Source organism: Salmo salar, chromosome ssa25 (assembly GCF_905237065.1).
Source record: "Salmo salar chromosome ssa25, Ssal_v3.1, whole genome shotgun sequence".
Classification (NCBI taxonomy): Eukaryota; Metazoa; Chordata; class Actinopteri; order Salmoniformes; family Salmonidae; genus Salmo; species Salmo salar.
Genome location: NC_059466.1, coordinates 22,757,517 through 22,769,459, shown reverse-complemented (window position 1 = coordinate 22,769,459; position 11,943 = coordinate 22,757,517). Strand labels below are relative to the sequence as shown.

The window sequence follows — 11,943 nt, the reverse complement described above, 5'->3', positions numbered from 1 at the left end:
TTTGCTTACTGCCCCAATAGATCCACAGACGACGCAATCATCATCACTCTGCACACTGCCCTATCCCCTCTGGACAAGAGGAATAACTATGTAAGAATGCTGTTTATTGACTATAGCTCAGCATTCAACACCATAGTACCCTCCAAGCTCATCATTAAGCTCGAGGCCCTGGGTCTGAACCCCGCCCTGAGTCCTGGACTTTCTGACGGGCCACCCACAGGTGGTGAAGGTAGGAAACATCACCTCCACTCCACTGATCCTCAGACACTGGGGCCCCACAAGGGTGAGAGCTCAGCCCCCTCCTGTACTCCCTGTTCACCCATGACTGCATGGCCAAGCACGCCTCCAACTCAATCATCAAGTTTGCAGATGACACAACAGTAGTAGGCTTGATTACCAACAATGATGACACAACCTACAGGGAGGAGGTGAGGGCTCTGGGAGTGTGGTGCCTGGAAAACAACCTCTCACTCAACATCAACAAAACAAAGGAGATGATCGTGGACTTCAGGAAACAGCAGAGGGTGCACCCCCCCTATCTGCATCGACAGGGCCGCAGTGGAGAAGGTTGAAAGCTTCCTTGGCGTACACATCACTGACAAACTGAAATGGACAACCCACACAGACAGTGTGGGGAAGAAGGCACAACGGAGCCTCTTCAACTTCAGGAGGCTACATTTTTGGGGCTTGTCACCTAAAACCCTCACAAACTTTTACAGGTACACATTTGAAAGCATCCTGTCAGGTTGTATCACAGCCTGGTACGGCAACTGCACCGCCCGCAACGGCAAGGCTCTCCAGAGGGTGGTGCGGTCCGCCCAACGCATTACCGGGGGCAAACTACCTGCCCTCCAGGACACCTACACCACCCGATGTCACAGGAAGGCCAAAAAGATCATCAAGGACATCCTACCCGAGTCACTGCCTGTTCACCCTGCTATCATCCAGAAGACGAGGTCAGTACAGGTGCATCAAAGCTGGGGCAGAGAGACTGAAAAACTGCTTCTATCTTAAGGCCATCAGACTTTTAAACAGCCATCACTAGCACATTCGAGGCTGCCTCCTATAGGCATAGACTAGAAATCACTGGCCACTTTAAGGAATGGAACACTAGTCACTTTAATCATGTTTACATATCTGGCATTACTCATCTCATATGTATATACTGTATTCTATACTATTCTACGTTATCTTACTCACTTAATGTTTAAATATCTGGCATTACTCATCTCATATGTTTTCTATACTATTCTACGGTATCTCATTCACTTAATAATGTTTACATATCGTGCATTACTCATCTCATATGTATATACTGTATTCTATACTATTCTACTGTATCTTAGTCAGTTTCCGCTCTGACATCGCTCATCCATATGTATATAGTCTTAATTCATTCCTACTTAGATTTGTGTATATTGGGTATATGTCGTGTAAATTGTTAAATATTACTTGTTAGATATTACTGCACTGTCAGAGCTAGAAGCACACGCATTTCGCTACACCCTCAATAACATGTGCTAATCACGTTTAGTCGGATTCCGCTGGAAAATGTTTCATCTATTGCTAAATGTTTTGCAACGGAAATCGTTTACCGTTTACTTTCGGAACCAAACGGAAGCAACACCAGCTAAAGGATCCAAACGGGGCGGGACCTAACATTAATTTGTCGTTGCAAAACGTTTTGCAACAGACCAAACGTTTTGCAACGGAATCCAACTAATAGTAATGCCAACATCCCAGGTTTCGGTTTCAAAATTGTGACCATTTCCGTGAACGTCCAGGCATGCGCAGTGAAGTAGCAATGACATCGATTGTTATTGTTTCTCTGGGCAACTGATATTGAAGTTACCGGTACATTTGTTGCCGTTGTGTAATCGAATATTGGACATAGCGCTCGGACTAAATCGCTGCTGAACGAACGCTACATTGTATCAAATGCGATGGGTGCTGCATCGAGCACAGAGGGTGAAAGGGAACCTCTTCTTGTTCCTCCTGACCGCGAGACGAGCATTCAGCCAGTTTACAGCCAAGTCTACGGGAGAAGATGGCTGGTTCTGACTCTGTTTTCCTTGTTAGCGTTCATGCAAGGGATAGTATGGAACACCTGGGGCCCAATTCAGAACTCTGCCATGCATGCGTACGATTTCACCAAATCTGACATCGCCGTGCTGGTTCTTTGGGGTCCAGTGGGGTTCGCGCCTTGGCTGCTATTTATATGGCTAATGGACAAAAAGGGTGAGTTGTTTTGTTCTAAATGGCAGTTGACAATACTGTACTGGAACACAATGTACTTTCCTTTATGTAAAATGTTTTAATTGTTTGTCTCCATTCCAAAATTCTATAGTTTTATTGCAGTGCATGAAGTTGACACATAAATCCCTATAAAACTTTCAAGATAAGATATTGCTGAGAAATCATAGATCAAAGTCGATCAGCTAAGCTACCCCCCCCCACCACCCCCCAAACCAAATCAACCACAAGAAAGGAAACAAAGAAACATTTAAACATTTTCCCTCAGATTGACCTAGTTTCAATGTTGATATTCAAATCAAATTGTATTAGTCACATGCGCCGAATACAAGCATTTCACTTTACAGTGAAATGCTTACTTACGAGCCCCTAACCAACAATGCAGTAAAAAAAAAAAAATACGTATAAGAAATAAAAGTAACAAGTAATTAAAGAGCAGCAGGAAAATAACAATAGCGAGACTATAAACAAGGGGTACCGGTACAGCGTCAGTGTGTGGGAGCACCGGTTAGTTGAGGTAACATGTACATGTAGGTAGAGTTATTAAAGTGACTATGCATAGATGATGACAACAGAGAGTAGCAGCGGTGTAAAAGAGGGGAGGGAATAGGTTTTGTCGTGCCCTCTTCACCACTGTCTTGGTGTGCTTGGACCATGTTAGTTTGTTGGTGATGTGGACATCAAGGATCTTGAAGCTCTCAACCTGCTCCACTGCAGCCCCGTTGATGGGAATGGGGGCGTGCTCGGTCCTCCTTTTCCTGTAGTCCACAATCATCTCCTTTGTCTTGATAACATTGAGGGAGAGGTTGTTGTCCTGGCACCAGACGGCCATAAATAACATAATGCTTCTGTCTTTTCAGTATGTTCTCTTCACCAAGTCTTTTTAGTAACCATTACAATCCAGCCTCCATAGAAGAACATATTACTGTAAGAAATGGTGACTGACTTTCTGCCTCTGTGGAATTTTTGCTAGGACCCACTTATGTGTTAGTCTCTGAAATCTCTTTCACCAAGCTCTCAAACAACACAGTCCAGTCAAGTGTAATTTACAGGCAGTTCAAGTAACACTTAGAAGGAGCCATGTATAAGTGTCTCGACAAGTGCTCCCATACAGGCTAGCTAACCACCAAACCAAACCAGTTCCTCCACATCACTTGATTGACACCGTTAGCTAACACCCAGAACACACTGTCAGGTGACAAAAACAGTTAATTTATCCCCCAGGTAACATAAAAGCAAATAACATATAAAGCATATTAAAGCAAAGGGCATTTGTCATAAGTTTGTCATGTGGTTAGTTAGTCATCTAGGGACATGACTGTCTCTCTAAAACAAAATGATGACGGTGCTATGGGTGTTACATAATCAAAACAGGTCATACAGTGTAATACAACATTTAGAATGTCAGTGGTATCATGGCTGCAGTATCCCAAACCTGACTGTTAAATATGGCGCTAAAGAGGAAAGTGTTTGTAAAGTTTCCCCTCTGAGTCAGGGGTTTCTAGAGTTGGAGAAATACATAAACGGAGATCACTCCGTATCAGTTTGTGTTAGAGCTGTGCAGCGGTCCATCTGATTTCAACATTTTAAAGCACTAAAATCAGACATTGATTTTGAGAGACATTTCATCAGTTGGCCTACATACTACAGTAGCAAAAAATCTGAAGCTTCAAACTTTGATATAAGAGTGTACTAGGGGGAAATAGGAGAAGTGTGACTTATGCCTGATTATAACTCGATTACATCATCTCCTTCATTTGAGAGTCAGGCAAACCATCTTTGGAAAAACAGCAACATGGAACTAACAACCCCTGCCTGCATTTCAATGTTGCATAAGTCACACTTCTCCTATTTCCCCCTAGTACACTCTTATATCAAAGTTTGAAGCTTCAGATTTTTTGCTACTGTAGTATGTAGGCCAACTGATGAAATGTAGCTCCAATGACTGTCTGGTAGAGATTACAATGAAATGTATTTTGTACACAGGATCCAAATACCAGCATCTGCCATTGTTTAGTTGTGCCATCTTTAGTACATGGAGATCTGACAGACAGAAACAGAGAGTTCCTAAAGGGAACCCGCAGAAACATTCGGAGATACAGAATTTAGGTTTCCCCAACATTTCTTTATTTTATTTGTATTTATTAAACCTTTATTTAACTAGGCAGTGATCAAAATCAGATTTAGTTTATCTAATGATAGGATTAGGCCTATTTCTACTATCAATTTGTCACCAATTGTGTACTTTCTCAGCTAGTGACTCTCACTAGCTGAGAGTCACTAGATTTAGATGCACTATTGTAAAGTGGTTCTTCCACTGGATATCATAAGGTGAATGCACCAATTTGTAAGTCGCTCTGGATAAGAGCCTCTGCTAAATGACTTAAATGTAAAAAAAAAAAAAATTGAAATGAAATTGGGGAACAGATAATGACTGTAGGGTAACAGAAGTTCTCTTAAATGATGGTCATGTGGTGGAAACTGAAAATGTAGACTTAAGACAGAAAGGAAGCTGCATTTCTCTGGGTGTGTATATGAGGAAGAGAACTGGGATGTTGTTGTTTGGGGGGAGTTGACTGGGGACTAGTGATTCATATTTGGGATAATGTTTAGATTGATCTCAACAATTATACAAAGTACACTATGTGACCAAAGGTATGTGGACACCTGCTCGTCGAACATCTCTCATTCCAAAATCATGGGCATTAACATGGACTTGGTCTCCCTTTGCTGCGATAACAGCCTCCACTCTTTTGGGAAGGCTTGTTGGAACATTGCTGCGGTGACTTGCTTCCATTCAGCCACAAGGGCATTAGTGAGGTCGGGCACTGATGTTGGGCGATTAGGCCTGGCTCGCAGTCGGAGTTCTTCCACACCGATTATGACAAACCATTTCTGTATGGACTTCGCTTTGCACAGGGGCATTATTGTCCTGGAACAAGAAAAGGCCTTCCTCAAACTGTTGCCGCAAAGTTGGAAGCACAGAATTGTCTAGAATGTGATGTATGATGTAGCATTAAGATTTGCCTTCATTGGAACTTACGGGCTTAGCCCGAACCATGAAAAACAGCCCCATACCATTATTTCTCCTCCACCAAACTTTACAGTTGGCACTATGCATTCGGGCAGGTAGCGTTCGCCTGGCATTCGCCAAACCCAAATTCGTCCGTCGGACTAACAGATGGTGAAGTGTGACTCATCACTCCTGAGAATGCGTTTCCACTGCTCCAGAGTCCAATGGCCACTCCAGCCGACGCTTGGCATTGCGCATGGTGATCATAGGCATGTGTGCGGCTGCTCGGCCATGGAAATTAATTTAATGAAGCTCCCGACGACAGTTCTTGTCCTGACGTTGCTTCCAGAGGCAGTTTGGAACTCAGTAGTGAGTGTTGCAACCGTGGACAGACTATTTATTCACGCTTCAGCACTTGACGGTCCCGTTCTGTAAGCTTGTGTGGCCTACCACTTTGCGGCTGAGCTGTTGTTGCTCCTATATGTTTCCAATTCACAATAACAGCACTTGCAGTTGACTGGGGCAGCTCTAGCAGGGCAGAAATTTGTCGAACTGACTTGTTGGGAAGGTGGCATCCTATGATGGTTCCATGTTGAAAGTCACTGAGCTATTCAGGAAGGCCATTCTACTGCCAATGTTTGTCTATGGAGATTACATGGCTGTTTGCTCGATTTTATACACCTGTCAGCAACGGGTGTGGCTGAAATAGCAGAGTCTACTAATTTGAAGGGGTGTCCACATACTTTTGTATATACAATGCATTCGGAAATTATTCAGACCCTTTGACTTTTTCCACGTTTTGTTAGAGCCTTATTCTAAAATTGATTAAATTGTTTTTTCCCCTCATTCTACACACATTAGCCCATAATGACAAAGCAAAAACAGTTTTTTGGGACATTTCTGCTAATAGATTAAAAATGAAAAACAGAAATATCAGTTTTACATACATATTCAGACCCTTTACTCAGTACTTTGTTGAAGCACCTTTGGCAGCGATTACAGCCTTGAGTCTTACTGGGTAAGATGCCACAAACTTGGCACACCTGTATTTGGGGAGTTTCTCCCATTCTTCTCTGCAGATCCTCTCAAGCTCTGTCAGGTTGGATGGGGAGCGTCACTGCACAGCTATTTTCAGGTCTCTTCAGTCCAGAGATCTTCAATCGGGTTCAAGTCCGGGTTCTGGCTGGGTCATTTCAAGGACATTCAGAGACTTGTCCCGAAGCCACTCCTGCATTGTCTTGGCTGTGTGCTTAGGGTTGTTGTCCTGTTGGAAGGTGAACCTTCACCCAGTCTGAGGTCCTGAGTGCTCTGGAGCAGGTTTTCATCAAGGATCGTTCTTTGCTCCGTTCATCTTTCCCTCGATCCAGAGTAATCTCTCAGTCCCTGCTGAAAAACATGCCCATAGCATGATGCTGCCAACACCATGCTTCACCGAAGGGATGATGTCAGGTTTCCTCCAGAAATGACACTTGGCATTCAGGCCAAAGAGTTCAATCTTGGATTCATCAGACCAGAGAATCTTGTTTCTCATGGTCTGAGAGTCTTTAGGTGCCTTTTGGCAAACTCCAAACGGGCTGTCATGTGCCTTTTACTGAGTGGCTCTTGCTGGCCAGTATACCATAAATGCCTGATTGGTGGAGTGCTGTAGAGATGGTTGTCCTTCAGGAATGTTCTCCCATCTTCACAGAGGAACTCTGACAGAGCTCCAGAGTGACCATTGGGTTCTTGGTCACCTCCCTGACCAAGGCCCTTTTCCCCCGATTGCTCAGTTTGGCCGGGCAGCCAGCTCTAGGAAGAGTCTTGGTGGTTCCAAACTTCTTCCATTTAAGAATGATGGAGGCGCCTCCCGGGTGACGCAGTGGTCTAAGGCACTGCAGTGCAGTGCTAGCTGTGCCACCAGAGATTCTGGGTTCGAGCCCAGGCTCTGTCGCAGCCGGCCGCGACCGGGAGGCCCATGGGGCGACGCACAACTGGCCCAGCTTCGTCCGGGTTAGGGAGGGTTTGGCCGGCAGGGATATCCTTGTCTCATCGCGCACTAGCGACTCCTGTGGCGGGCCGGGCGCAGTGCACGCTGACCAGGTCACCAGGTGTACGGTGTTTCCTCCGACACATTGGTGCGGCTGGCTTCCGGGTTGGATGTGCATTGTGTCAAGAAGCAGTGCAGCTAGGTTGGGTTGTGTTTCGGAGGACGCATGGCTCTCAACCTTTGCCTCTCCTGAGTCCGTACGGGAGATGCAGCGATGAGACAAGACTGTAACTACTACCAATTGGATACCACAAAATTGGGGAGAAAAACAGGGTATTAAAAAAAAGAAAAGAACAAAAAAAAAATAAAAAAATAATGATGGAGGCCACTGTGTTGTTGGGGACCAGATCTGTGCCTTGACACAATCCTGTCTCGGAGCTCTACGGACAATTCCTTTGACCTCCTGGCTTGGTTTTGCTCTGACATGCACTGTCAACTGTGAGACCTTATATAGACAGGTGTGTGCCTTTCCAAATCATGTCCAATCAATTGAATTTACGACAGGTGGACTCCAATCAAGTTGTGGAAACATCTCAAGGATGATCAATGGAAACAGGATGCACCTGAGCTCAATTTCGAGTCTCATAGCAAAGTGTCTGAATACTTATGTAAATAAGGTATTTCTGTTTTTAATTTTTAAGAAATTAGCAAACATTTCTAAAAACCTGTTTTCACTTAGTTATTTCGGGGTATTGTGTGTAGATTGATGAAAAAAAAAATTGAAACCATTTTAGAATAAGGCTGTAACGTAACAAAGTGGAAAAAGTAAAGGGGTCTGAATACTTTTTGAATGCATTGTGTAGTAGTAGTGTAACATTTGGAAATATTATACAGAATAACCTCCCATTTTTCTCTCTCTACTCCCTAACCTACTTCAACCCCACCTCTCCCATCGCTGTCTCCCCTCTTCTCTTTACTCTCTCTCCATCTCTCCCCTCTTTCTCCACCTCGCCCCTTTCTTGCTCCATCTCTCCCCTCTTGTGCTGCAGGTCTGCGGGTGTCTCTTCTACTGTCAGCCTTCTTCATGGTGATTGGGGCAGCGCTGCGAAGTGTCCCTGTACCAGAACAACATCTAAGGCGATGGTAACAACCCTCACTCCCAGAGCCATGCTATATACTTTATATATAGTCCATACCAGGGGTCTCCAACCTTTTCTAGCATGAGAGCTACTCATTTCTTTTCAAACTCTTCTCTTTTCCTCTCACCTGCAAGTCTTCCACTGGTCCTTACTGTACACAATAACGTTTTCTGTCAATATACTTGGTAAAAATAATGGTAAATAAACAACTCTTAAGGATGGCCCTATAAAATCTGTGATTTTTCTTTCTCCAAATTATGTTTGAAATTTTCCCAAATTATGTTTTCTCAGTTGTATTTTTCCTGGTTTTACATTTTGTTTTGTTTTTCACTCTCAACATTACAATTGTTTATTAGAGGAACAGTGAAATTGGATGTTCATGTAAATGCTTAAATTACAACAGAAGACAATTTCTTGGGGGGGTCTGGAAGAAAACTAACAATTATTTATTTTGTATTGCGTATCTAGTGAGTGAGGATTGTGCCGTCTAATGTGCCTGTCTAGTGATGGTTCTGTACTGCTGCTGCTCATTTCATGGCTTAGTTTGCAAATAACAAATATTAGATACAAATGATACTGTATACTTCCTCATGATATACAGTACCAGTCAAAAGTTTGGACACTCCTACTCATTCAATTATACTTTTTTTAAAAACTATTTTATACATTGTAAATAATAGTGAAGACATCACAACTATCAAATCAAATTACATTTATTTTTATATAGCCCTTCGTACATCAGCTGATATTCTCAAAGTGCTGTACAGAAACCCAGCCTAAAACCCCAAACAGCAAGCAAAGCATGTGGAAGAAGCACGGTGGCTAGGAAAAACTCCCTAGGAAAAACTCCCTAGAAAGGCCAAAAACCTAGGAAGAAACCTAGAGAGGAACCAGGCTATGAGGGGTGGCCAGTCCTCTTCTGGCTGTGCAGGGTGGATATTATAACAGAACATGGTCAAAATGTTAAAATGTTCATAAATGACCAGCATGGTCAAATAATAATAATCATAGTAGTTGTCGAGGGTGCAACAAGCACGTCCGGTGAACAGGTCAGGGTTCCATAGCCGCAGGCAGAACAGTTGAAACTGGAGCAGCAGCACGGCCAGGTGGACTGGGGACAGCAAGGAGTCATCATACCAGGTAGTCCTGAGGCATGGTCCTAGGGCTCAGGTCCTCCGAGAGAAAGACAGAAAGAGAGAAAGAGAGAATTAGAGAGAGCATATTTAAATACACACAGGACACCGGATAAGACAAGAGAAATACTCCAGATGTAACAGACTGACCCTAGCCCCCGACACATAAACTACTGCAGCATAAATACTGGAGGCTGAGACAGGAGGGATCAGAAGACACTGTGGCCCCATCCGATGATACCCCGGACAGGGCCAAACAGGCAGGATATAACCCCACCCACTTTGCCAAAGCACAGCCCCCACACCACTAGAGGGATGTCTCCAACCACCAACTTACCGTCCTAAGACAAGGCCGAGTATAGCCCACAACGATCTCCGCCATGGCACAACCCAAGGGGGGGGGGGGCGCCAACCCAGACAGGAACACCATGTCAGTGACTCAACCCACTCAAGTGACGCTATAAACTATAAAATAACTATAAAATAAAACTATAAAATAACACATATGGAATCATGTAGAAATGCAACCATGAAGGCCTGATTCACACAGTCTCCTCTGAACAGTTGATGTTGAGATGTGTCTGTTACTTGAATTCTGTGAAGCATTTATTTGGGCTGCAATTTCTGAGGCAGGTAACTCTAATGAACTTTTACTCTGCAACAGAAGTAACTCTGGGTCTTCCTTTCCTGTGGTGGTCCTCATGATAGACAGTTTCATCATAGCGTTTGTTTTTTGCGACTGCACTTGAAGAAACTTTCAAAGTTCTTGAAATTTTCTGCATTGACTGACCTTCATGTCTTAAAGTATTGATGGACTGTAATTTCTCTTTGCTAATTTGACCTGTTCTTGCCATAATATGGACATGATCTTTTACCAAATCTTCTGTATACCACCCCTACCTTGTCACAACACAACTGATTGGCTCAAACACATTAAGAAGGAAAGACATTCCACAAATTAACTTTTTTAACAAAGCACACCTTTTAATTGAAATGTATTCCAGGTGACTACCTCATGATGCTGGTTGAGAGAATGCCAAGAGCGTGCAAAGTTGTCATCAAGGCAAAGGAAGGCTACTTTGAAGAATCTCAAATATAAAATATATTTTGATATGTTTAACACTTTTTTTGGTTACTACATAATTCCATATGTGTTATTTCATAGTTTTGATATCTTCACTATTATTCTACAATGTAGAAAATAGTACAAATAAAGTAAAAGCCTTGAATGAGTAGGCGTGTCTGAACCTTTGACTGGTACTGTACGTCTGCCAGGTAAGCCTACTTTGCAGTTAACATTTAATTGAGAAGGTTTTGGTGAAAGTATTTCTGTCAACCCACAAGGCAGTTATCACATCAACTGTCTACACACGGAGTGATAGACTAACACGCACACCACACAGACAGATGGGCAATATTGCTGGAAAATAATTGGCAGATAACGTGTTAGGTTTTTTATTTAATTTTTTTATTTCACCTTTATTTAACCAGGTAGGCTAGTTGAGAACAAGTTCTCATTTACAACTGCGACCTGGCCAAGATAAAGCAAAGCAGTTCGACACATACAACAACACAGAGTTACACATGGAATAAACAAACATACAATCAATAATACAGTAGAAAAATAAATACTTTTTTGGTCAATATACAGTGTGTGCAAATGAGGTAAGTTAAGGGAGGTAAGGCAATAAATAGGACATGGTGCCGAAGTAATTACAATATAGCAATTAAACACGAGTGATAGATGTGCAGAAGATGAATGTGCAAGTAGAGATACTGTTGTGCAAAGGAGTAAGAATAAATAAATAAATAAATACAGTATGGGGATGGGGTAGTTGGATTTACAGATGCGCTATGTACAGGTGCAGTGATCTGTGAGCTGCTCTGACAGCTGGTGCTTAAAGTCAGTGAGAGAGATATGAGTCTCCAGCTTCAGTGATTTTTGCAGTTCGTTTCAGTCATTGGCAGCAGAGAACTGGAAGGAAAGATGGCCAAAGGAGGAATTGGCTTTGGGCGGGACCAGTGAAATATACCTGCTGGAGCGTGTGCTACGGGTTTGGCTTTTAAAGCTAATACTGGCTAACCAGGGGTGAAATAATGTAAATGTTTTGTTGCTGGGAGGTTGCGGTGTCTGATACTTGTGAGGTAGAACACGTGAACATTTCATTTACTTTCAAAATTGTTTGGTGAGCTACTCATAGGTGGCCAGTGAGTTACTGGTGGCTCATGGATCACCCTGGTCCATACTGTGTATACAGTTGAAGTCGGAAGTTTACATACACTTAAGCTGGAGTCATTCAAACTCATTTTTCAACCACTCCACAAATTTCTTGTTAACAAACTATAGTTTGTTCGGTTAGGACTTCTACTTTGTGTATGACACAAGTAATTGTTCCAACAATTGTTTACAGACAGATTATTTCACTTATAATTCACTTT

General features: G+C 42.9%; 1 protein-coding gene across 1 annotated transcript; it reads left to right on the top strand.

The window, feature by feature from the left end:
* Nucleotides 1-1,847: 1,847 nt before the first annotated feature.
* dirc2 (disrupted in renal carcinoma 2) lies at nucleotides 1,848-8,599 on the top strand. The gene is given in 2 exon segments (NM_001141452.1): nucleotides 1,848-2,238; nucleotides 8,282-8,599. Coding segments are annotated over 2 exon segments (393 nt in total). The 5' UTR covers nucleotides 1,848-1,943; the 3' UTR covers nucleotides 8,380-8,599.
* The last annotated feature ends 3,344 nt before the right edge of the window (nucleotides 8,600-11,943 follow it).